At 50.9% G+C, this 27,015-nt stretch overlaps 2 protein-coding genes across 4 annotated transcripts in view; one reads left to right on the top strand and one right to left on the bottom strand.

The window, feature by feature from the left end:
• LOC139047660 (uncharacterized) overlaps nt 1-4,435 on the top strand; it is a 35,608-nt gene extending 31,173 nt beyond the window's left edge. For 2 of the 3 annotated variants that reach the window (XM_070521535.1, XM_070521534.1), the window contains one exon: nt 397-624. In XM_070521535.1, coding sequence (XP_070377636.1) covers nt 397-528 — 132 coding nt within the window. In that variant the 3' untranslated portion in view covers nt 529-624. Of the gene's footprint in view, nt 1-396; nt 625-4,002 lie in introns of those variants that run through there. The other variant, XM_070521533.1, reaches the window with a different exon arrangement.
• Nucleotides 1-27,015, bottom strand: part of GEFmeso (Guanine nucleotide exchange factor in mesoderm) — a 380,310-nt gene that overhangs the window by 294,532 nt on the left and 58,763 nt on the right. The gene's annotated exons all lie outside the window — the stretch shown is intronic.

Genomic DNA, 27,015 nt, shown 5'->3' with positions numbered 1-27,015 from the left:
TGTCGTTGCTTCGTACCGCTATCTAGTAATTTGCTATCGCACGCTGTGCTTCGCTTTTTGGGGCGGAACAGCGATTTTTTTTATCCGGCAGCGACGGCACAGGCTTCAACGGGACGCGCCGCCGCCGAAGCGCCGGGCAGCGCGGGGTCGCGTGGCGTACAACGTCTCCACCGACCAGTCCAGTTGTCGCGCTCGTACTGAATGGGTGAACCAGTACATTGTGCATAGAGCAGGGCATTTTTGAAGGCATTGATGTATCTGAAAGTGTGAAATGATTTCTTTAAACGTATGCTGCACCATCTTTTGGGCCAAAGCTTGCATAGCGTCTTGTATAGCGACCTCCAAGTGCCCTGGGGTTCTTGTTTGAAAGGCTCTTTCGCTTGCTCTCTCCTGCAGGGCGACCACCAACGAAATAGGGGTGATGGAAGTGTTCGTCAAGCCAGTGAAGAAGATGCGAGCCTACATAGAGAGCCAGCTGTAGCCTCACTGGCCCGCGCAGTGAATTGCAGGCACCACGAAAGCATTTGACCGCAGTCGAAGAAAAAAAAAGAAATATTTGTGAAATAAACCCAAAAACATTTCACTTGGTACAGCTAATAAATTCATGGTCCCCGAGTATTACAACGCAAGGCTTCTTTTCGCGACAGACGCTTCGCCGAGGACACTGCATGCCAGTGCTTTACGGCATAGCGTAGAGTTGGAATTAAAGCGACGGTCATAAATTAGGGTTTAAGTCAGTTGAATTAAAATGAGCGCACGTAATTTTTTGCAAAGCATAAATATTTAGGTTTGTAGGTATGGCACGTTTAGCATTGCACAGTGCAACATCAGAAGTGGCCCTTCAGCTCGAGGACAATTAGATTTTCCTTGCGAATACATTTGAAACACACAAATACTTTTATGAGACAGCCGCTGGACCGATATGAATGAAATTTGTTGCATTTGAAAGAGAAAGTTGTAGTGACTTTAGGAAACAAGGTTTTAATCGTCGGGAATGTTTTACGAATTTTCCAAAAGCTGTCAAGCATCAAGAACATTAAAGCAGGAAGTTTACAGATGCGTAACTCTGCATCGAAAACAGATATCGCGGTTCTGTAAACAGCATCTGTCAGAGTAAGGGCCTCCAGACTACGGCCCGCGCAGGACTCCCGACCGGCCAGCGGTGGTCCGTCCGATGACGCAATGCAGCCTCCGCTGCGCCTGCGAGTGGGGATTGGTTACGCGAGACCTTCTTTCTGTGAGCTGGCCTCGCTGCAGTCAGAAGGCCGCGCCACGATGCCACCTCGTCCGAGGCAGCACCGATCCATCGGAAGCCTCGCGCGACCTTCGCGCGAGGAGAGGCTCTTACCGGCCCCGGCCAACGCGTGCCTTCTCGAGTTTTAAGCGAGCTGGGCCCAGACAGCTTTTGCCAGTTCTTGCCGCACGAAACGACAGCGTGAAATTAGCGGTACACGTATAGCACAAAGTTCCCTTCTCCAGCCTACATGATGCAGAAATATTTGCTTTTTCTAGCTCCGTACATGTATCCCCCACACTCCGTCAATTCTGGCAGGGCTTGTTTGCCCCCACTACAAGGTGTACCCATTTTCCATTTGTTTAAGAAATGTCCTCTGCTTACCGTGCATCCTGCATGTGGACTAAAGCTTGCTGCGGATGTGGAAGACGACGACGAGCGCATTCGTGCGGTTACGCCGAGGGACGCCGACGCTCGAGCCACGGGCGCCTAAGCGCTGCGCTCTAAGAAGGCCAAATAAAAAACACTCGGCTTCTAAAATTGCCGATTCTCGAAGCCAACGTTCTTGCGCTGCGTGGTTCACGAGCTCCGTAGGAAACAAGCGGCCTTGCCCTGTATTTTGAAACCTGTTGTTGTTTACGTTGCCAATGTTATGAGCTAGCATTGGCTAAGTACCGCAAATTTCTAAACGCGAAGGAATCTGAGTTCGTCGCATCAAACGGAAGTTGCATGGCTGAGCTGCGGATATAAGTACTGGGTCTTTTTTTAACCTTGAGGAAGAAACAAATGAGCCACACCTGTACAGTGGGCCCTTCCTTCCAACTGGCTTTTTCCAGCGGGCCCGTCCAGCGGGCCCTTCCCTAGAACTGGCTTCACATCGAATAAATTCAATGTGAAGTTGTATATAGAGACACACCTCATTTGAGACCTGCACGTGGACATAAATGTCTTCAGCACAAAACTGCAGTTTCTTTAGAAGCAGGTGCAAAATTGAAATAGTCGCATTTCTGCTGCTGTTCAGAAGTGCGGCATTTTATTGCCTATATAGACGACAAAAATTTTCGGCAACCTACACACGCACTTCTGCCAGCGATTATCTGACCTTGATGTCATGAAGGAGGAACTTCAAGTTTCAACAAATTCATTTAGCTTAGATGTCGATAAACTGCCATGTTCCTTTGAATTAGAAGTAATTGAACTGCAGTCAAACGACACATTAGAGTACAAGTACAAAGAAGAAAATGCGATAAATTTCTATATATCGCTAAGTTCTGAACAGTTCCTAAATTTAAAGCAATTTGTCAGCGGGTACATGTGTTTTTACACGAGCTGCCTGTCTCTCTAAGCAAACTTCCTCCAGAATGAAAAATGGGAGGCACAGGGCTGACTTGTCTGAACAACAGCCGAGAATGTGTTGTGCAGCGGGACGGGTGAAAAACGAGGACAAGCGCTTACTGCCAACGGAAATCTTATTGTCTGATAGAAGGTGTTGTATAGCAAAAAAAAAAAAAGAGGGAAAGCGAAATATAAACATAAAAAATAAAGGTGCCATCCCCGCTCACTGGTCGCGCTGCCATTGTGTAGGAATGTCAACTCGCTTCGTGACAAGGACAGTGGTGGCTTACTTATGCATGGGCATACTTCACGTGCCATGCTAGCCGATTCGACAATGATGCATCTTACGTCGTCCCTGTGTGTGAAGACTACTTTTGTTTCTCCAAACAGAGAGGCACACTCGCATGCAATGCAGGGCTAAGAAACCTTCTTTTCCATTCTTAACGTTATTCCCATGCTCGCCCAGACGATCGTTCAGAGACCTGCCTGTCTGACCTACGTTGCATGCGCCGCATGTCAAGGGGATTCTGTTCACGATCCCCTGCACACAATCCACGTAACGGTTACGGTGCTTGACTTCACACTGGCCTTCACCAGTGAGCGGTGATGGCATCTTTATTGTTGATCTTCATTTTTTATGTTATATATATATATATATATATATATATATACGGTATGCTTTTGCCCTTGTTAAATAGCCAGAACAATACCATGTCATTTACACTGTGTGTTTTCACTGTATGCCTTGTACAGGGAGGCTCGGGCGTACCTCAAGTGATTGTGGTCACTGTTTGCCGGGGCCTACCCGCATCGTTAATTTTTTGCGATGTAAATAAACTCCACTTTGACTTTGACCTAAATGGAAAAAAAAAACAGAAAGAAAACGACACACACACATTATACTTATATTGTTACGTGTAGCTGGAGCCCAATACCATATACAATTTATTTACAGGGAAGCTAACGGAAGTCCAAAATGGCGACGCTAGATTTGGCATTGCAATGGGTCTCCGCGCACATAGGCCTGCCCGGGAACGAAGCGGCCGACGCCCTCGCGAAGCAAGCTCTTTCGACTCGCTTCCCCCTCGCCAGCGCTGTCACCCGTTTCGACGTGGCCAAGACGGCGATACTGCGCATCCTCCGCGCGCAGCACCCGGATCCGCGCGTTGCTGCAGGCCGAAGGCACGTGCATTAGTTGCCCTTCAGTGACGCTTACCGAAAAAGAGATAGCTTTTCTGAAGAGATAGGGAGGTCGTGATGTCACGATGGAACATTCTTGGTTGCATCTATTTAAAGTTCTGTTTCTTCAAAAAACATTTAGTTGGAAGTAGCGCCTTGTCTGTAGTACATGTTCTTTCGTCCGCGTCTTCGTAGCGCTCTTTTCATAGAGTATGCATAACCAACTCACCCACATCAAGCTTCTGCTGCTGCAGGTACGCCCCCTCGCCTCCTGCCCCGCGCGGGTCTCTCCCGCTGGGACCGCTCGTTTCTCCTTCGGCTGCGCATCGGCTGCTACAACACGGCCGCCAGAATGCATAGACTGGACGGAAGAGGCAGCCCCGCGTGCTTGGATTGCGGCGAGGAGACGCTTGAGCACCTTCTGCTGCGCTGCCCGGCCTTCGATGTTGAGCGCACTGCGCTCTTTGCATCATACCGTCGTGTGGGACTGCCCTGTGACTCGGAGGGAGCACTTCTCCTTCCGGCAGCCCAACCTTCCATTCTCAAGAAAGTGCTTCCTGCCCTACTTGACTTTTGTTCTGACACGCAGCTGAGAGCGCGGCTGTAAGCCCCGCATTGCTTCTTCAACCTTCTTCTTATTTTTCTTCCGCCCTCCTATCCTTCTCTCCCTTATCTTTTTCTCCCCACTCCCCTTTCCCTGTGCAGTGCTGTTGAGGTGTCCTCCTCTGAGAGACAGTTACGGCACTGCACTTCTCTCTTCCTCTCCTTCAAAAATCACTACACACATATAAAGCGGGCCCACGTCGTCTTCATTCTCCTCAGGGCAGCCTCACTGTGGCGGCTGTTCCGTAGCATCACCCCCGGCGGTAGAAGCACTGTCCCGGTGCTTAATCTACACATCCGCGGCGAAAGGTGTCTGGTATCGTTTTAGTCTTGCCACGTGAACGATGTCACTTGCAGCCGACGATGACGCTGACAGGTCGGCGGGGATGACTTCATACGTGACACCGGTCACTTGTCGCACCACACGGTATGGGCCAGTGTAGCGCAACAGCAGCTTTCCTGAAAAGCCCACACGTCGAATGGGTGACCAGAGAAGCACCAGAGAACCCGGAGTAAAGTGCACGTCGCGATGGTGGCAATCGTAGAGGCGTCTCTGATGCTCCTGTGAGGCCTCGAGACGGGTGCGGGCGAGCTGGCGCGCGTGGTCGGCGTGTGCGATCGCGTTGCGGGCGTATTCAGTGGCGGAACGTGTGACCGAGGGCAGCAAAGTGTCCAAGAGCAACGTGGGTTCTCGGCCATATAGGAGATAGAATGGTGAATAGCCGGTGGTGTCGTGACGGGATTAATTATACGCGAACGTCACATATGGTAAGTGAAGATCCCAGTCGTGGTGGTCGGTTGCAACGTACTTCGAAAAGATGTCGGTGATGGTCCGGTTGAGGCGTTCCGTGAGGCCGTTGGTCTGTGGGTGGTAGGACGAGCTGAAGTTGTGCTTTGTCGAGCAGGAGCGAAGGATGTCCTCGACGACTGCCGACAGAAAGCTGCGGCCACGGTCAGTGAGTAATTGGCGCGGAGCACCGTGGACTAAAATGATGTCATAGAGCAGAAAGTCCGCAATGTCATTAGCGCAACTTGTCGGGAGGGCTCTGGTGGTTGCGTACCATGTAGTATAATCGGTACCGACGGCGACCCATTTATTTCCGGAGCCCGAGAGAGGAAATGGTCGAAGAAGGTCTAGACCAACACGGAAAAAGGGTTCGGGTGGCATGTCGATCGGCTGGAGACATCCAGCTGGAGATGTGGAGGGCTTCTTTCGGCGCTGACAGGGCTCACAAGCGGAAACGTAGCGCCGCACGGATCGGGCGAGACCCGGCCAAAAGAATCGACGGCGTACACGGTCGTATGTGCGCGAGACGCCCAAGTGTCCAGCCAAGGGGGCGTCGTGAAGTTGTTGGAGGACAGTCGAACGCAGGTGTGATGGGATTACGAGCAGAAGGTCAAGGCCGCGTGAATCGAGATTACGGCGGTATAATGTCCCCTCCTTAAGGGAAAATATCCGGGGAGAGGCGTCGCCAGGCGTTGACTCCAGATGGTCGATGAGGGCTCGTAATGAAGGATCGCGGCGTTGCTCGTTGCCGGTTTCAAGCAACTGGGAGACAGAGAAAACGCAAGCGATGGCGTCCGCATCAGCCGGTTCGTCGACGCGGTAGCGGGACAAACAATCGGCATCCTGGTGCAAGCGTCCCGTCTTATATACCACGGAGAAGGTATATTCTTGCAGGCGTAATGCCCAGCTGGCGAGTCGACCCGTGGGCTCCTTGAGTGAGGATAGCCAGCAGAGCGCGTGGTGATCAGTGATGACACAGAAAGGGCGTCCGTTCCAGTATGGACGAAACTTCGCAACAGCCCACACAAGAGCGAGGCACTCGCGCTCTGTGATTGAATAATTGCGCTAAGCGGGTGATAGAAGTCGGCTGGCATAGGCTATAACGCAGTCATGTCCACGCTGGCGTTGTGCTAACACTGCTCCTATGCCGTGACCACTGGCATCAGTTCGAACTTCCGTTGAGCCAGACGGGTCAAAGTGGGCCAGAATTGGAGGCGCGGTAAGGAGAGTAGCGAGCTGCGAAAAAGATGCGGCATGGTCAGGTCCCCAAGAAAATGGGGCGTCTTTCTTCAAGAGGTCGTAAGGGGACGTGCGATAGTCGCAAAATCCTACACAAAGCGTCGGAAATATGAGCCCAGCCCTACGAAACTACGAACGTCCTTGGTAGACTTCGGAACAGGAAAGTTCGTAACGGCGCGAATTTTGTCCGGATCAGGTCGCACGCCTCTGGCGTCTACGAGGTGTCCAAGGACGGTGATTTGGCGGCGAGCGAAGTGCCATTTTGACGAGTTCAACTGGAGACCGGCCCCGCGAAACACGTCAAGGATCGCTAAAAGACGGTCTAGATGCGTGTCAAACGTGGGCGAATAAACGATGACGTCGTCCAGATAGCACAAACAGGTGGACCACTTGAACCCCTGAAGCAAAGAGTCCATCATTCGTTCGAAGGTGGCGGGCGCGTTACAGAGACCGAAAGGCATCACCTTGAACTGATAAAGGCCGTCAGGGGTAATAAATGCAGTCTTCTCTCGGTCCATGTCGTCGACGGATATCTGCCAGTAGCCAGACCGTAAGTCGATTGAAGAAAAATAGGTGGCACCGTACAAGCAGTCTAGAGCGTCATCAATACGTGGCAAAGGGTACACGTCCTTTTCTGTGATTTTGTTCAGGTGGCGATAATCTACACAAAAACGCCACGTTCCATCCTTCTTTTTGACAAGGATGACGGGAGAAGCCCAGGGACTACAGGAAGGCTCGATAATGTCCTTTGGAAGCATCTTTTTGTCTTCCTGTTAGATAACAGCTCGTTCGGACGCAGAAACGCGATATGGACGTCGGTGAATAGGGTTCGCATCGCCAGTGTTTATGCGATGGGTCACGACGGACGTTTGACCTAAGGGTCGGTTGTCAAAGTCGAAAATGTCGCGATAGCCGTCACGAATGCGGCAAAGTGCTTCAGCTTGAACAAGTGTAAGGTCAGAGGAAACCATCTTCTCAATGTCGACGTCAGTACCGTGCGATGACGTCACGGTATGGGCTGAGCTGTGACGATCTTCCACTGTGAATGGCTCGATCTCATCATCCTGCAAAGCGCTAATTATAGCCAATGAAATCCCCTGAGGCAGAACTTGCGCGGTTAGCGCGCAATTGACAAGGGGAAGGCAGGTGCGGTTGCCAGTAATTGTCAGCACAGTGTGCGGCACGGTAACACCATGTGTAACTGCCGGAATTGGTGCGACCACGTAATTACCGTCAGGTACAGCTGGTGAGGACAACAAGTAGACGTGTGTCGCAGATTGAGGCGGTAGGCGAATAAAATCCATGCAGCTCAAACGGTTTGGAGGCGGGTCCATAGAGTTGGCAAGAAGAAGCAAGTCAACGCGAAGTGAGCCGGCCGAACAGTCAATGAGGGCCGAATGATTGGCAAGAAAATCCAGACCGAGAATGAGGTCGTGAGGGCAATGCTCGATGACGGTGAAGAGAACGACAGTTTGTCTCTCAGCAATGGTGAGTCGGGCAGAGCACATGCCAACAATAGCGACAGTCCCTCCGTCGGCGACTTGTACAAATCGGTTCGGGGCGGGCGTCAGAACTTTCTTGAGCCGACGGCGAAGAGCAGCACTCGTAATGGACACATGCGCCCCAGTGTCAATCAACGCGCACACAGGAACATTGCCGACGAGAACGTCCAAAAGATTCTTGTTCGTGGGCAAGGTGAAGCGAGGATTTCGTGCCAATGTCGTCTTTGCAGCTTCACCTCCAGAAGCTGCACTGTCTAGTTTTCCGGTCGCGGGTGCGGCGAGTAGGTCGGAGAAGGAGCACGGCGTGACGGGGGTGAACGAGATTGACGACGGGAGGGAGAATAATAATATTTGGGGTTTTACGTGCCAAAACCACTTTCTGATTATGAGGCACGCCGTAGTGGAGGAATACGGAAATTTTGGCCACCTCGGGTTCTTTAACGTGCACCTAAATCTAAGTACGCGGGTGTTTTCGCATTTTGCCCCCATCGAAATGCGGCCGCCGTGGCCGGGATTCGATCCCGCGACCTCGTGCTCAGCAGCCCAACACCATAGCCACTGAGCAACCACGGCGGGTAACGGGAGGGAGAAGGCGAGCGGGAGTAGCGGGGTCGTGTCAGAGGTGTCACAGGGTCAGATGATGGAGCGGGCATAGAAGGGGCGAAGGAAAAGGACGCGCTAGAGGGGCGAGGGTGGTAATCAGGAGAATAGGTCATCGTAGAAGTCCAGCGGCTACGGCAGTGGCGAGCGACATGTCCAATGCGTGGGTAATTAAAACAGATCGGCCTGTCGTCCACTGTTCGCCATTCGGAGGGGTTGCGCTGTCCGTAAGAGGAGTAAGAAGAGCGCGGTGGGGACGTGCGGGGAGAAAGAGCTTCCGAGCGTATGGAACGAATGGATTGCAGTCCGACGTTGGACAACTCTTGACGGACGACGGCCTGGATCAAGGAGATTGTCACCGGAGAATGATCAGGTGATGGGAATGAAGGGGCCGCCGGTTGTGCCGCTTCGACCTCACGACGAATGATGCGGGTCAATTGTCACATCGCGACGCCTGCTGGAAGAGGTCGTAACAGGATGACGTAGCAGCTGTGTTGGGAAGTCGCGTGATGTGCTGGGATACCCGGCGGCTTTTAGCATGCTCAAGACGGCGGCACTCCTTGAGGATCGAATCGATGCTGGTGACGTTCTTAAACACCCGTAAATTGAAGGCGTCGTCAGCAATGCCTTTGAGAACGTGATTAACCTTATCGTCCTCAGACATGGTTGGGTCCGCCTTGGCACAAAGGGCCAAGACGTCGAGAAAGTACGACACGTAGGACTCGGTCGACGTCTGTACACGTGTGGCAAGGGTTTTCTTGGCATTGACTTGGTGACCGAACGGATTGCCAAAAAGGTCGCGGAGCTTCTCTTTGAAGAGATCCCAGCTCGAGATCTCCTCTTCGTGAGTCTGTAACCATGCAAGTGGAGCCCCGTCGAGGTAGAAAAGAACGTTCGCAAGCATAATAGTCGGATCCCACCTGTGACTGGTGCTGACACGTTCGTATAAGCGGAGCCAGTAGTCAACATCAGGACTGCCGATTCCGTTGAAAACACCAGGATCTCGAGGGGGGGGAAACGGCAACATAGGTCGGGGCTGCAGGCGGTGACGGTTGCGTAGATGAAGTGCCGCCAGCAGGAGCCGAAGTTGCACTGTCGCCGTTGCAACCGCTGCGAAGCTCCATGACGGGTGCGGGGAACGTCCACCTCCACCAAATTAATGTTACGTGTAACTGGAGCCCAATACTATATATACAACTTATTTACAGGGAAGCTAACGGAAGGCCAAAATGGCGACGCTATATCAAGTGGGCCCACGTCGTCTTCTTCCACCCTAGTGCAGCCTCACTGTGGCGGCTGTTCCGTAGCAATATATATATATATATATATATATATATATATATATATATATATATATATATATATATATATATATATATATATATATATATATATTTGTGTGTGTGTGTGCGTGTGTGTGTCGTTCTCCTTCTGTTTTATTTTTTTTTCCATATAGGTCAAAGTCAAAGTGGAGTTTATTTACATCACCAAAAATTAATGATGCGGGTAGGCCCGGGCTAAAAGTGACCACAATCACTTGAGTCGGGACGCCCGAGCCCCCCTGTACAAGGCATACAGCGAAAACGCACAGTGTAAATGACATGGTATTGTTCTGGCTATTTAACAAGGGCAAAAGCATATCGTATATACACGGGTTTGCGAGCAAAGCATAAAAACAGAAAAACACAGCATGATAGTCAAAATAAGAAATAGAAATTCATCGCAGCAAGACAAGAAAAAATACATAAGCACGGCTTTCAAAAAGAAGATATATAACACCTTGTATCAGACAATAATATTTCAGTTGGCAGTAAGCGCTCGTCTTCGCTTTTTCCCGCGTCCCCTGCCCCGCTTCGCGATGTACCACACATTCCCATGGAAAACCAACTGGCCTAAACCCTTCTGAGTTCTCTGCTTAATACTCACTCGTAAGGCTTGCCGCCGCAGTTCACTGAATATAGTAAAGGATCAGGTCCGCTACTCGCATTAGCCCCCTTCCTACGTCTTGGCAACGGGATGCAATTTCCATGCAATCGAATATAGTACCACCTCAGCCGCTGGATAAAAAAAAAAAAACAGTTCTGCCCGAAAGGCGAAGCACAGCTTGGGATAGGAAATTAGTAGATATCTGTACGAAGTAAGGATAGTAGTTTTATCAGACGCATAAACTTATAAACATTCTCTTACTAACTAAATTAACAATGATAGAATTTGTAAGCGTGACTCATCGAGGACGTAGAAAGAAACAGACGCACAAAGACAGCGTTGTCTCTGTGTGTCGCTTCTTTCTACGCCCTTGTTCAGTCGCGCTTACGCATTCTATCATGGATTCAAACCAACGAGCCCGCCAACGTGCTTTAACTAAGTTAACCAGCACGGTGTCACGCATGCACAGGTAAACAGAAACACATCTCGGTCGATGAGTGCGGAAACTCGCTGTCGAAATTCTGTAGTGAGGAATCGAGGCAGCAGCAAGCGAGTTGACCTCCGTGCATCTGTCGCTTCAACGCGAACGAAACGTCGGAAGCACAGCGCATAAAAAGCTATCGGCACTAAGCCCACTTTGCAAACATCGCAGATCGCTTTGAAGATGGGGCCCGCGCGGGTGCGCACTTTGGCCGCGTCGCAGTTCGATTTCAAGACACACGGGTGCCGGCAACGCGTACCTACGGCGTACGCGATTCGCGTGGCGAACGCCACAGTAGACGCCGCGGTTGTGTCCACTCTGTACGGGGCGGCGGGCGAGGAGGACATCGAGCCACCGGAGAAGAACCACCGCTTACGCCCTCCTCCCTCACCCAACCTCGCTGCTCGTGCGAGAGGGCATGTACGCGGGCCGCGTTCCTCGCTCGAGAATGAACCGCGTTCGCCCTCGCACGCTTTGGCTCATATGAAACCTCACGGCGACGCCGACGGCACAAATGCGACTGGAGTGTCCATATACAGTGAACTCTCACTTGAGTGAACTTCAGGAGACCAAAGGAAATAAATAGTTCACTTAACTGAAAGTTCACTAAACTGAATATTCACTAGGCCAGCACAAGACATGGCATACAGAGACAAAATTTTCAAGTGCAATTTATGGAGCAAAAGACATGGCATCCATAGTGTTAGAAATGTGTGAAATGGAATTTGTACATATTAACAAGTACAAGGTTCGTAACAGTTATAATTCTGGCTTTGTGAGCACACGCAGAACCGACGAGATTGGAAAGAAAGAGACGACGATCATGCCACGACTAGCCGGCCGGAAAAAAACACACACCACGTGGTTTGTGGTGTGACAGATCGCCGCTTTGCTCTGGCGGCGTTGTAAGCGCCAGCTATGTTATTTTGTTCATGACCTCCGAGATTACATGCTCGCTCGTTTTGTGCAGGCAATTTCGGAGGCTGTGCCTCGTTGCCGTTCCGTTTTCCGCGCCGCCGCTTTGCCCCAGGGGCGCTGTAGCACCAGCGACGATACATTGCCGCTGGAGCGGCGGTGAGTGAGTGAGTGAGTGAAGAAACATTTATTGTAGGTCCGGCGAGGACGCGAACTCGTCGCGCACCCGGCTAGTCCCACGTCGGGACCGGCAGGTCTAGCCCACCGGCCCGGTCGCGGGCACGCCGGACAGCCAGGATTTGCTGTTCCAGAGCGGGGCTACGCAGAAGCGAGTCCCACTCCTCCTTGATGAACTTAGGGTATGTCGACCCGCACTCCCACAGCATGTGCGCTAGAGTAGAGGTCTGCCCGCAGGAGGGGCAGGCGTCGTCGCGATACACGTCCGGGTAAGCCTCGTGGAGAACGGACAGACACGGATACGTACTAGTCTGCAGAAGCCTAAGAGAAACGGCTTGCGCCCTATTCAACCTGGGGTGAGGGGGTGGAAAGACCCTTCTAGACATGTAGAAGAATTTAATAATCTCGTTATGAGTAGCGGGAGCATCCCTGTGGCCGTAGGGAGGAGGGGAGTCGGTGCTTCTTGCAGAGGAAGCGCGGTCGGTGAGGTCACGCGCAGCCTCGTGAGCAGACTCATTCAGGTTCTGGGGAGCACCCTCGACCGACCCTACGTGAGCTGGAAACCAGTGGATTGAATGATTCGTGAGAGCATATCGATTCGAGTTGCTAAGAAGACGAGCAGCTTGCTTGGCGATGCAACCCTTCTGAAAAGCCCTAACTGCCGTTTTGGAATCGCTATATATCTCGGACCCACGACCGTCTAGCAGGGCGAGGGCGATGGCGGCTTGCTCGGCGACTCCGGGGTCTGAAGTGCGAATGGAGGCGCAATTAGAAATCTTGCCGCTGGAGTCGACCACAACGATGGCAAAGGTCTTCCCATCGCTGTACTCCGCGGCGTCGACGAAGCTTGCTCTAATGTCTCGTTGCTTTATCTGTTTGAGGATGGCTGCTGCTCTGGCCTTGCGTCTGCCCTCGTTATGGACGGGATGGACGTTTCGGGGCACAGGGGCCACTTCGAACTTGTCTCGAATGCACCTAGGGATAGGGGTGCTGACCATCGGGAATCCCGCAGGGTGGTAACCCAACTCTTCGAGGATGTGTTTACCTGCCGCTGTGGTGCTCAGGCGAGTGAGTTGCGCACGTTCTTGGGCCTCGGCAATCTCCTCGGCAGTGTTATGCACCCCCAGCTTGAGGAGATCCTCGGTATGGGTCCTGATGGGTAGCCCGAGAGCCCTCTTGACCACTTTGCGGATGAGAGCGTTGAGCTTGTCTCGCTCCGCTCTGAGCCAGTTGTGCATAGAAATTGTGTACGTAAAGTGACATAGCACGAAGGCATTGATAAGCCTGAGGAGATTGTTTTCCTTCATTCCTCGGTGCCGGTTTGCTATTCTGCGAACGAGGCGGAAAGCGTTGTCCGTCTTTGCGATGATCTTGCGGAGAGCCGTTCCGTTCCCGCCGTTGAATTCGACAAACATGCCGAGGACCCGAATAACGTCGACCCTGGGTATCACCCCCCCGTCACAAGTACGAAGACTGATGCTGCTTTCGGAAACTGGCTTCCAATCTTTGGGTCTGCCTCCCTTCTCTTTTCTGTAAAGCAGAAGCTCCGACTTGGCGGGGGAGCATCGAAGTCCGGTGGGGCGGAGATACTCCTCGATCACATCGATCGCCTCCTGCATGGATTCTTCGACTCTGCCCTCGCAGCCGCCGGGGCACCATAAGGTGATGTCGTCGGCGTATATGGTGTGCTTGACGCCCTCAACGCGTGCCAACCTCTCGGAAAGACCAATCATACAGATGTTGAACAGGGTGGGTGAGATGACGGCGCCCTGAGGAGTGCCCCGCCCTCCGAGGGGCACATCGTTGGAGCGGAAGTCCCCAATGCGAAGCTTGGCCTTCCTGTCCGTTAGGAAAGAGCTGACGTAGCTATGGAATCTGTAACCGAGACCCAGGTCTGAAATGGTCTTTACGATGAAGCTGTGGAGCACGTTGTCGAAAGCTTTCTCGAGGTCCAGACCGAGCAAAGCCTTGACGTCTCTGGAACGGCCATCCACAATCTGATGCTTTATTAGCTTCATTGCATCCTGCGTCGAGAGTCCGGCGCGGAAGCCGATCATGTTGTAGGTGTAAACCTCGTTGTCTTCGAGGTACCCGTTGACCCTGTTGAGGACGACGCGCTCCATGACCTTACCGACGCAGGAGGTTAGAGAAATCGGCCTGAGGTTCTCGATGTTCGGGGCCTTGCCGGACTTGGGAATGAGCACCGTACAGGCCATCTTCCACTCTGCAGGAACAACGCCGCTATTCCAGCACTCGTTGATTTTGTCAGTCAGGAAGACGATCGACGTGTCCTCGAGGTTTCTCAACATTCTGTTGGTGACTCCGTCTGGACCAGGCGCAGACTTGCGGTTGAGTGCGAAGATGGCCTGTCTGACCTCGGCAACGGAGAAGTCTTCGTCGAGCTCGGGGCGTGGAGGGCCTCGGTAGTCCGGGAGTTGGGTCACTGGATCTCCATCGCGACAGACGGGCAAGTACTTCTGTACGAGTTTTGAGACGAGCTCATCAACCGTGTGAGACCTGGTGGCTTCGTGAAGGGCCCTGGCCAACGTATGCCGCTGATTTGACTTTGAACCGGTTTCGTCGAGAAGGTGCTTCAGCATACCCCAGGATTTGCCGTTGCGCATCTGTCCGTCGACGGATTCGCAGAGCTCGTCCCACTGCTGCTGGCATAGCGCCTTGCAGTGTTCATCGATGACCTTGTTGAGCTCTGAGATCTTTTTTCGGAGTCTGCGATTGAGCCTTTGGCCCTTCCATCGGCGGAGCAGGGCGTTTTTGGCCTCGATCAGGTGGGCAAGTCTGCTGTCCATCCGCTCGACGTCGAGATCGGTTTCTACTTTCTTGGTAGCCGCGGAAGCGTCGTTCCGGACGCCTTCGCACCATTCTTCGAGGGTGGCGGGTGCCCTGTCTTTGCCGGGTTCTTCGCGAATCTTGCGAAAGCGGTCCCAATCGATGAACGTGAATTCCTTGATCCTACTCCGAGACACCTTGAAGTTGGTCTCGAGAATGTAGTGGTCGCTGCCGAACTCCATGGCGGTGTTCTCCCAGCCCACGTCCTCAACGTTCCTGACGAACGCGAGGTCGGGTGTCGAGTCCCGGGTGACGGAGTTGCCGATGCGCGTAGGAAAATTCTTGTCAGTGACCAGAGTGAGGTCCATCTCGTTGGCGTCTTGCCACAGGTTGCGCCCCTTGGTAGTGTCGTAGACGTAACCCCAGATGCCGTACGGTGCGTTGAAGTCACCGACGACGACTAAGGGTCGAGGGCCGGCCAAGTCGGTCGCTTTCTTGAGGATGGTCTTGAACTGCTGGCGCGAGTCCCTGGGGCTGCTGTAGATATTGAGGACGAATACGCTGTTTCTGCGGTGATTCTGCTGTGGTACGTTGAGCAGGATCTCAACCATGACGTATTCAATTCTACCACTTGCCAGCTTGAGGTCGTGGGTGAGATGAGTCAGCCTTTTATCAATCAAGGTGCAAATCCCTCGCCCCCCGGGCAGGCCCGACACGGCCCTGTAGCCCTGGAGCAAGGCGGCGGAGACTAATGTTTCCTGGAGAGCAATGATTTGAGGTTTGACAGCGAAAGACCTGAAGAACTGCTGCAGAGGGGCTTTTTTGTTAGAATACCCCCTGCAGTTCCATTGCCAAATGCGAAAACTCTCTTTGGACCTATCCATTATGGCGGACCGGATGGACTACCACCTAATGGGGCAGTTAGGGCTGTGCAAAGACTGGGGCCTCCTGTCACCGCCCTGGTTGGATATTGAAGTCTAGCTTCCTTTAGTATGGCGGGAACGGTGAGCGGTTGGACGACGGAGGCGGATGAAGCCATTCGCGCCTCAATGGCATCTATGCGATCAGTGAGAGCTGCGAGGCCCCTGTTGGGGTCTCCGAGTGCAACCTGAATTTGACGAACGTTATCGGTGAGACAACTGACGCTAGCAGTGACCTGTCTGAGGCCATCTGCCAGCCCAATGAGAGTTTGCTTAATCTCGCTGACTTCTGCGGACAACGCTCCCGATTCACCTGTTTGTTTTACTACTGCTCTGCGTTTGGTGGACGTCGCAGTACCGTCTACTGGGGCTGGGATTGGAGTCTCTGTGGCCCTGCCTGGCGCACCGTTATCCGACACATTCGAAACGAGTTTCCGAATCTCTGCCATTTCGTTAACTAGCCTCTTGATCGTGCTCTTGAGATCGTCGTTCTCTTTGCGTAAGCGAGTGACTTCCGCGTCCCTAGCTCGCTCTGGGCGTTGGTCGTTACGAGGTGCCTGAACAGCTTCTACATTGGCACCGGGCTTGGGACGTGCCAGATCGGCCCAAAGGAGGGTCGGCTGCTTCCCCAAATATGTGGAGGCGGGCTGAGGTCCAGATGCTGGCTGGGTTCTGCAACCCGGGCCGCCCCTGGAACCGGATCTGGATCTGGATCGGACTCGGGATCTTGACATCGACCTGGCCCTGGAGGCGGAGCGGCTCCTGATGTGACCCCTGGAGCGGCCACGAGACCTGGATCTCCCCCTGGACCGGGAGCGGCTGCGACCGTGTTGGCGTTCACGCGATGCTTGCCGGGCTTGATTCGCGCCTTCCATGGGCGGGAAATGTTCGGCGTTGAGGGCGCGGGAGCGTTCCCCCCGTCTGCGTCTGACGAGATATGGCGTCTGAAATCGTCGCTTGCACTCCTTGGCGGCGGTAAGGTGGTCGCCACCGCACAGCTTGCATTTGGGATCGCAGCTATGCTGGGCGTCGGGGTTTGCTTCTCCGCATCCTCTGCAGATGGCGTCGTTCGGCGAAGGGCAGACGTCGGAGCGGTGCCCGAGCCTGCCGCAGCTATAACACACGTCCATTTGCTTGCGAAATAAAGTGCACCTGACAATAGTGCCGCCGTAGGAGACAAAATTTGGCACTCGGTACCCCTCGAACAGGACCACCACGGTGCCGGTGTTCTTGATTCTTTTGGCGCCCAGCGCCGTGGGATTTCTCGGGTTTACAAGTTTTTTGTCGATCACCGCGGGCCCATCGCTAAGGGAGACGCCTCGGATGACGCCCTTGCACGTGTAGTGGGGGGCGGCCTCGTAAGCGCTCACCTCGAAACGTTGACCGGCGACGGAGATGCCCTCGACACCGACGTAGCGTGCAGCGTTGTCCCTGTTTGGTGTGCTGATCACCATTATGTTTTGTTGAAAGTTAGGACACATTGTGTCCGTGTCTCGCGACGCCGAATCGAGCCCGGCAGCCTGCCATATGGCGTCGGCGACTGCGGTAGGTCCGCACTTGCTGATAGACAGGCCTCCCCTGGGCCGCACGACGATCTTTGCCTCTTCCTTGGGCATCGGAGGCATCCTGGCTCCTCGAATTATCTTGCTTTTAATGCCCGCGAGGTCGGCGCTACGCCGAGCGTGGGAACTGGTGTTATGCTGAACGTCGGCCGCACTGGCATTGGCCGCGTTTCTCGTGCTCCTTGAAGAACGTCTGGCGGCAACGAGCTGCCACCCTGAGTCTTTAGTGAAGTCCTCGGGGGATAAAAACTCCCCTTCCACCTCACACTCCATCACAAAGTCCGTGGAAAAAGCCTCCGCCGAGAAGAGGTGGGCTAGCGATGCCTGGCCTCGCGAACCCTAACACGGTTAGGCTCAGCACACAGTCATGGCGTAGGCGAAAGAAAAACGGCAAGAAATGTCACAAAAGTCCACCCACCCACAAAAGTCGGGTATCAGCGTGTTCCTCTTGACTTCACGGATCCGAAAATGTAGAAAGTTCAGGGGTACACACTCGAAAAACATACGAAAATGTTGGCAAAAAGCGGGAGCCGAGCGAACCACGTCAAATGTGGCTGAAACCCACTGCAAAGGTCCACTGCAAACCCACTGCAAAACCCACTGCGGCGGTTTGATGAAGGCGGGCATCGGTTGCGCCTGCAGTGCAGTGCAAGCCTTGGTCCTCTGAGCGAGTTCGTTAAACTGAAATATTGACTGTTCCGAAATTCCACTGAAACCCACTGCAAAACCCACTGCGGCGGTTTGATGAAGGCGGGCATCGGTTGCGCCTGCAGTGCAGTGCAAGCCTTGGTCCTCTGAGCGAGTTCGTTAAACTGAAATATTGACTGTTCCGAAATTCGTTTAAGTGAAACATTTTGCATAGAATCTATAAGAAAACTGCCGGCAATTTTTAAAAGGTTCGTTATTCTGAATTATTCGATAAGCCGACGTTCGTGCAAATGAGAGTTTACTGTAATAGCTATCGCAAGAAAAAAAAAGGTGTGGCCTGTCGCGTGCATCGAGAACGGTGTCCTCCGCCGCGGCGCCATTAATTAGCAGGGATTGCTTGTCTGGGATCGGCATCGAAAATGCGTCAGGAACGCGTTTGAAACGCCGACGGCAGACGCGTCCTGTCCCCAGCAGATAGCGCCGTTCGGCCAGGCGGAAAATTCCACTGCGGCTGTCGCGTTCGCTCCCATTGCAGCCCAACCGACGGGGCAGGCCCTGATAGTACGTATAGTGCCCTGGGCGTCATCACATGCTTCCCCATTTGGACGGACGTTAATATTGCAAACATGCGAATATGTACATTCCCTTCTGGGGAAGAATTCTACTCCACACTATTTTATTGGCGTGATTATCACGTTCGGTATTTTGTGATCAACTGCTTCTACTTTATTATGTTGGAATTAGCATTCATTCCGACTGGTACCATTCTGATGGTAACATTGTACGTAGTAGTCAGTGGCTACCGTCGTTCCGAGTCAATAATTTTCAGCCTTCGTAATGATGTTAAATTTTCTTACCGATATCACGCAGATTGTCCTTCGTGCCTTGTTTCAGTGCTGTCACTGCCGTGTGTGCCATTTCTATTAATTTTCTGTTCGGCCTAAAGATGGTGACATTCTCCGTACACTAGAAGACCTTTAAGTAGGCTCGACGCGATAGAAGAAAATCAAATGTTTGGCACGGATTTTGGCATGGAACACCTAAGATATTATCATCAGGCACTCCATAGTGTCCAGATCAATCTTGACCACCTGGGGGTCTTTAAGAGGGAGCTTTAGCTCGGGTGCTCCTATCTGAATACATGTAAAAGGTGAATTCGTTGTTCTCGGCAACCACTGCACCAAATCAGACGAGGTTTGTTGCATTTAAAGGAAAACTTACACGCTATAGTCACTGTTGCTTTCGAATTTTTACTTAGGTCGTTAATGTTTTATTAAAAGTTGGCAAAATTGCACATTTTCAGAAAACGAAACTACCAAGTTCACAACTCTGTCTCTCAGCAATCAAGAATCATTACACAATTCTATGAATTGCATCTAATCGTACATGTAAAGTGAACGAAATCGATGTGTTACATAGACAATACGAAAATGCAATATGTTAATACGATGAGTTACAATATCAAAATACAGCCTTTGCAGAATTCTTGTACACAACGTAACTAATTCACGTAAGATGTAAATTGGCATATCGAATTGGTCCGCTTTGAATGATCTAATGGATGCAGTTTACAAAACAGTGATATCTGTGTCGGTGCAGAGCATTTAATTTGTAAACTTCGTGGTTATATTTTTATTTTTTGAACTTTCGAATTATTGAAAATTCTTTTAACATCTTTTAACAAAATTCAGGCCCTTCATCGAAATTGCCTTTCAAACAGGCACTAGAATTTAACTTTCTCTCTCAAATGCAAGGAATTTCATTGAGATCGGTCCTATGGTTATCTGAGAAAAACGTTTTTGTGTTTTACGTGTATTTTGATAGGCGTTCGGCCCGAGCTACAGCTCAAGGTGCACTTATTGCACGGTGCACGAGCGTTGTTCCATTTAGCCTCCATCGATGTGCGGCAGCCACGGCCTGAAACCGAGCCCGCGACCTCGTGACTAGCAGCGCAACGCCGAAAATTACACGTAGCTCGCGCCTCACGCATGCGCAGGTCGTGCAGAACAGATCGTACGTGTCGGAAGCGCGGCGCGAGCACAGGTGTCTAAAGTCTGCGCTAAGAAACGGCGTTGTCCAAGATGGCGGCACCCACGGCTCCCGCTTCGGCGTGAATTACCGTGATGCCTAGACGCTGTCGCCAGAAACTGTTCTAATCAGCTCTCGCTTTCTCTAAGCTCACCTGAAACGCTAGTTGTGAGCGCACAGCACGCCCAATTTGTCAGATCGTTCCGCGATTCCGACACCTGTAGGCCTAATGAGATCCGTCCGCATAGCAGCAACATGATTGTGGTGGCTAGAGGAGTAGGGGCGCTGTAACGTAAAGCTATTCCAAACTTTTCTACTCCAATTCTGCAATCAGCGCTCCACCACTGGTCAAAAACTCTTTTGTACCACCCCCACTTCGCCTGTCTGTCATGCGACGTCACAAAAACCGCGATGGCTCCCAATCTGACCTGACGTGTACACACTGATTATGCATGTGTCGATCGAACAGAAAAAAAAAGTATTTTTAATTCGACGCCTTTTTGCCATGAAGCCTCTGCTATTGGTCAAAAGCTTTCAGGCTACACCTACCTCACCTTTGCGTCACTCGACGTCACAAAACCGCGAAAACTCACTGCGTCAAAGTCACGTGTATTGTTAAAGATGCATTAATATGCCACACAAAATTGGATTTTTTTCTTCTTAATAGCCGGAGACTGCCCCGTTCCGAAAGGAATAGAAGATGGCTGCCGCTGATCGCTCAGGCACTGGCTACTCGCACCAGCCGTAGAGCATGGTTTTATTCGCGTATATAAAAAACTTTTTGCGTGGCTGTATAGCGCTATCGAGCCCTTTCGGCACGTATACGACATTGCTCTGCCAGCCCTTCTTTGCTGAGGATCCGTTTTAGCGTATCTTTACCTGTCCGTTGCACGCCGCCGCGATTTTGGACAAGCCACCGCAAGCTAAGTAAGGGAAAGCGTACCAATCGCAGACGCCGGCACCACCCTCTTCATCCGGTTATCTATTTTTAGTGCGCTGGCTCGGCCCCATCGAAACCTTCTCCACTTTAGCGTGCTTCTAGCCTCTTGTCAGCCAATTAGAAAAGAAAAACCGTTCAGTGTAGGCAACGTTATTAGTTTTGAAAGCAAGCAAAAGTGACCTCCTATAAACGAGGAGAGCTTTTGATTGGACTGTTCAGGCAAAGCTTCGGGTCACCGCCCGATGCTGGCGTCGGCGGTTGCAAAAATTTCACGTCAGGAGACTGGAATAAAAACACATGGGAATACGTTATAAGTCCCTAGGTGTGCCGACTGACCCATGGACAGACATACACGACCGACCCGCCTGGAGCGTCGTTCGCCACTTCTCCGCATCATGCCGCGATAGTGGCGCTGCACTCAGTACAGCGGTTCTCAGCGGCGCATGTCTGCTACTGGTGGCGTACGGCACGCAACATATAAAGCTCGCAGAATGAAAAACTATCCTCTGTAGCCGTCAATTTGTGCAATGAGGAGATATAGGTCTCTGTTAATGCGTGTTTGCAAGTTTCTAAGATATGTTGAAGCTTCTACAACGAAATGGTTAGAGGAAGCTCATCTCCGATAGCGAATAAACGGAGACCGCACCAAATAGTGGCGGCATTTTTGCTTCAGATACCAACAAGCACCCTTAAATCTCTGAACGATAAATCACGGGGGCCTAAAGCAGCATTGTTCTCAGCTATGTGGGCGAATGACGCTTTTAGGAACAGTTCCTCAAGCGCGATTTCATCCATGTTGTGGACTAAGAAATGCTTACCAAATGTGCAGTAATTGGTACTTTCGCTCATGTCCCTAAGACGATGCTCGAAAAAATACGGGAGAACATTTTTTGCGACTGTGATCACACAAAGTGATTGTAACCGCAAACCCTCGGAGATATCAGAGCAAAGAGCTACGAATGAACCTTGCGCAAATTACGACGTCAAGACTTCTGTGCCGGCGCTTGCGGAGCTTCCCGTCGCGTATATGTTGCCTCATGCTCAGCAACCGGATTTGGAAGTGGAAGCTTCCACGGCTGTTGCATTTTCTTCTTAACCCAAACTCGTTTTTTACCATCGCGCTGAATAAAGCGCGGCCGCATTTCGATAAGGGGGGGGGGAGGGGGGGAATGCGAAAACACGCGTGTACTTAAATTTAGGTGCACGTTAAAGAACCCCAAGAGGCCCAAATTTCCGGAGTCCCCCACTACGGCGTGCCTCATAATCAGATCGCGGTTTTGGCACGTAAAACCCCTTAATTTAATTTTAATCAATAAAGCTTCCATGCGTTTGCGTTCTCGTACATTAAACTAAATGTCTTGAAAGGACGCACACCAAAACGTCCCACAAAAGTGTTTGTCACCTTACTTAACGCAAACGCTATTCTAAAGTGGAAAGTTGGGCTAGTTGGTGAGTGATCATCATACCTTGCTGGTGAAGCAGAGCACAGACACGGACACAGTGAAGAAAAACAGGAAAAGCCGACACTCGTTGCACTCGCACACACAAAATTGCACACAAATTTTGCACACATTTGCACACAAAATTGCGCATAACTTAAAAAACGTAGGTGGCAGATATGGTCTGCGAGTAGTTTCTTCAGCGCCTAACAAACTCGGAAAAATATGTGCCCGACTGGATCGTAGAGTTTCAACAAAAGTAAAAGAAAATGGTCGTAAGTGCACAGTCAAGCACAAAGAAAAACTTGTCGAGTGCAGGTCATCTGTAGTCTACTGTTTGCCCATATCGTGTGGGAAAGTATACATCGGCCAAACGGGTCGTTGTGTAAACACGAGACTTTTGCACAAAAACTCACTGGGGGGGGGGGGGAAACATTCATTCCCATATTAAGGGGCACTGCTCACAACATGGGTGCTGGCCGCTTTACAACGCTACCACAGTTTTATCACACCATAAGGATCAGCTAACCAGGGAAATAATCGAAGCCTTTCATATTCACAGGAGGGGAGAGGGTTGCGTCAGTCAGCCATCTGTACATCTAAGCCATGGTGAGGTTGCCTTTTTGGAAGTACACTAAAAAGACGAGAAAAGAAAATGTGTAATAAAAATGATTGTTAGGGTTGCAACAAATTACGATAGGATTGCACACCATGATAAATAAGTGCCATGTCTTTGACGCCCGAGTATGCGCGGGCAAATGATTTTTAAAAAAAATCCTTCAATCTTGCCTTGAATTGCTTTGACGCCTGATGGTGCGCAGGTATATGAACATGAAGTGTGTGTTCTGAAATAAAATAGTTGCGAGTGCAGCGAGTGTCGTCTTTTCCTGTTTGTCTTCACTGTGTCCGTGTCTGTGCGCTGCTTCACCAGCAAGGTATGATGATCACTCACCAACTAACCCAACTTTCCATTTTACTGAACTTCATTTCCATTACAACGGGCCCTTTTATATGTTCGAACAACTTCAAGCAATATGACCCTAGCACCCTGGCTACAGTTATGGCGATATGCGTCTGCAAGGCAAGAGTGGCATCTTGGCATGTAAGGTACAACGTGTGCCCCCAGGAACTCGAAACCATGTGCGGTTTCCTTCAGCCATCTTCAACACACTCAAAACGAATTTGTAGGATTGTGAAAGCCGTATTATGAAGACAAGCAAGACATTTCAAGGATTCCCTCAGAGTAACGTGCACCTTGCTTGTTCGATAGCACAACAGATGCTTCAGGGAATGGTGTAGGACGTCCGACAGTTTGGCGGAGTGGTTGTGGGCGACCACGAGACCACACCTACCTAGACCAAAGAAGCACAGTCCACCGGAAGGCAGGGTGGTCACCTTGGGAGACGCCACCGTTCCCGAGAACTACAAAAGGATTCTTGGACAGCGTCCGAAGTTCTGCTTCGAGCCGGCCTTCACTCCACCAGAAAAAGTAGCACTGACCAAGACTATGGCGCGTCGTGTGGCCGAAGAAGAACGTCCACGTTTCATTACAGAGTGTATGGATGTGCTTTCCAGGACAATGACCTCGGACAGAAAAGAGCAACACGTAAAGAATCTAGTGAACTTTGGCGTGAAGAACGATTTTCGGTTTCTGACTTCTGATAAGGAAGGTTGTTTTGTAGTCGTGCCTGAAGGTCTCTTCCAAGAGAAGGCGATGACAGCGGTCAGAAAGAATTTCGTACGTGTCGACGTAAAAGCTAAAAAGGTGAGGGATAAAGCAGTCACATTACTAGCAAGCAGCAATTTTGAGCGACTTGCTTCTGCAGTTAAGCGCTCGTGCAACCTACACCTCGAATTGTTTTTCGTGGCAAAAACACATAAGGTTGGCGTTCCGTTCAGAGCCATAGTATCAGAAAGGGACTCGTGGCAGTTGGTTGTATCTTCATTCCTTCAAAACCACCTTAATGGCTTGATAGTTACCGATCCGTTCGTTTTACCAAACTCTGAAACGTTAGTAACGCACTTAAGCACGTCTAACCCTGGACGATGTGAATTCTTCAGCATCGATGTACAGGATTTGTATTGCAATATTTCGCATGGTCACTTATTATCGAGTGTTAGGCACTGTATAACGGAAGACAACGACGAGATGGAATTTGTCAGCAAATGTGGCGTATCAGTTAATACATTTCTTGAACTATTAACATTTTACCTTGAGTCCACCTTTGTAATGTGGAATAATGTTATGTACAGACAAAAGTCCGGTATATGTATAGGCTCAAAAGTAGCTCCGGTACTTAGCACGATTTTTTTAGGTAGCATAGACAAAGCGATAGTTGCAAACCTTAAACCATTGTGAAACATAGTTCCAGCGCACAATTGAACAAGGACGAGGAGAGAAAGACAACACGAACGCCGGCTAGAAAGTATATCGTTAAGTGTGGACAGCTGGGCTAGTTGGTTATGATTAGCATTGTGAAACATAGTTCCAGCGCACAATTGAACAAGGACGAGCGTTCGTGTTGTCTTTCTCTCCTCGTCCTTGTTCAATTGTGCGCTGGAACTATGTTTCACAATGCTAATCATAACCAACTAGCCCAGCTGTCCATACTTAACAAACCTTAAAGACCTAGCGGTAAAAGTGTTCCGCTTTGTGGACGATTTTTGGTTATAGTCGAACATGGTGTTTTGGACGTAAGAGTGAATGAAGTCTTAAAAGTGTTGAAGGACAACAGCCAAGGACTGGCTTTCACTGTTGAGTTGCCGAAGAATGGCAAGCTACAGTTTTTATATTTGGCGTTAACTTCCACACCGGACCACGTTTGCTGGTCATACAATCCACGATCAGAAAAACCCTTGCTTAGTTATAACTCGGGACACTCTAAAATTGTAAAAAGTGCCATAGCTTTCTCGTGCCTGAGGGCGGCCTTAACTAAGTCTTGCCCGGAAAAAATAAAAGAAACATTCAGCCAGCAGGTTATCAGACTAAAGAATGCAGGATATGAAAAATTGGAGGACGCTTAAGCTTCGCCTTCAAGAGTGGGACGCGACAGCGTTCCCGTCGACCGCCAAGGGGTATAAGACAATGCGCTACGGCACAGCGATCACTTACGATGCGCCCCGCATCGGACTTAGCGCCCACCTATCACGCGGTGAGCGTCGAGCAACGCAGCGTTCGGCGCGGCAACGAAACGTGCGCCTGAGCGAACGGAACGAACCAAAGAACTCGGTGTCTCGGAGGGGAAACGATCTACGCCAGCCAAACGTCGTGATCGGCACGGGCAGAGAGATAGTAATCTAAACCGGGAGCACAGCGAAGCGTCGTCAGGAGAGAGGGAGTCCCGCGACGCGCCTGGCAGCGGTCCCAATGCGTGTGCGGCGCGCCTCCTGTCGGGGCAGCGCCGTACATTGAGAGGAGGGGGTCTTCTGTGTTTGCCGCAAGATGGCTCTGCGTGTGCGGAAAGCGCAGAAGAAATGCAGCGGAAACGCACTTCGCAACTCGTGTAATTGTGGCTTCTGTACGTTACATGTTCATAATTACCGATATACACCGCAGTATAACTTTCCACGGCTCGTTTCGAAGGCAAATCGCATTCACTAGAGGCGCGTTTGCACCGCTTGGAAGCATCGAACTCGTGGCTGAGTGGTAGCGTCTCCGTCTCACACTCCGGAGACCCTGGTTCGATTCCCACCGGGCCAATCTTGGAAGTCGCTTTTTATTTATGAAGCGCCTGCCGTGATTTATCGCTCACGGTCAACGCCGCAAACGCCGACGCCGACACCGACGCCGACGACACCGGCTTTTCTGCGACACGAGCTCCTTAACGCTATCGCGTTAAAACATGTACTCTGTACATCAGCGTATAAGTTGATTGGTTATGTGCGCAATGGCTATCAGAAAGAGCGCAACAGACAAGAGATTGACAGCAAAAAAATTGTGTCACTACCATATGCACACAAAATTGCGCATAACTTAAAAAACGGAGGTGGCAGATATGGTCTACGAGTAGTTTTTTCAGCGCCTAACAAACTCGGAAAAATATGTGCCGGACTGGATCGTAGAGTTTCAACAAAAGTAAAAGAAAATGGTCGTAAGTGCACAGTCAAGCACAAAGAAAAACTTGTCGAGTGCAGGTCATCTGTAGTCTACTGTTTGCCCATATAGTGTGGGAAAGTATACATCGGCCAAACGGGTCGTTGTGTAAACACGAGACTTTTGGAGCACAAAAGGTCACTGGGGGGAAACATTCATTCCCATATTAAGGGGCACTGCTCACAACATGGGTGCTGGCCGCTTTACAACGCTACCACAGTTTTATCACACCATAAGGATCAGCTAACCAGGGAAATAATCGAAGCCTTTCATATTCACAGGAGGGGAGAGGGTTGCGTCAGTCAGCCATCTGTACATCTAAGCCATGGTGAGGTTGCCTTTTTGGAAGTACACTAAAAAGACGAGAAAAGAAAATGTGTAATAAAAATGATTGTTAGGGTTGCAACAAATTACGATAGGATTGCACACCATGATAAATAAGTGCCATGTCTTTGACGCCCGAGTATGCGCGGGCAAATGATTTAAAAAAAAAATCCTTCAATCTTGCCTTGAATTGCTTTGACGCCTGAGGGTGCGCAGGTATATAAACATGAAGTGTGTGTTCTGAAATAAAATAGTTGCGAGTGCAGCGAGTGTTGTCTTTTCCTGTTTGTCTTCAC

Source organism: Dermacentor albipictus, chromosome 7 (assembly GCF_038994185.2).
Source record: "Dermacentor albipictus isolate Rhodes 1998 colony chromosome 7, USDA_Dalb.pri_finalv2, whole genome shotgun sequence".
Taxonomy (NCBI): Eukaryota; Metazoa; Arthropoda; class Arachnida; order Ixodida; family Ixodidae; genus Dermacentor; species Dermacentor albipictus.
The sequence above is the reverse complement of the archived record's forward strand: the minus strand, read 5'-3'. Positions and strand labels throughout refer to the sequence as shown.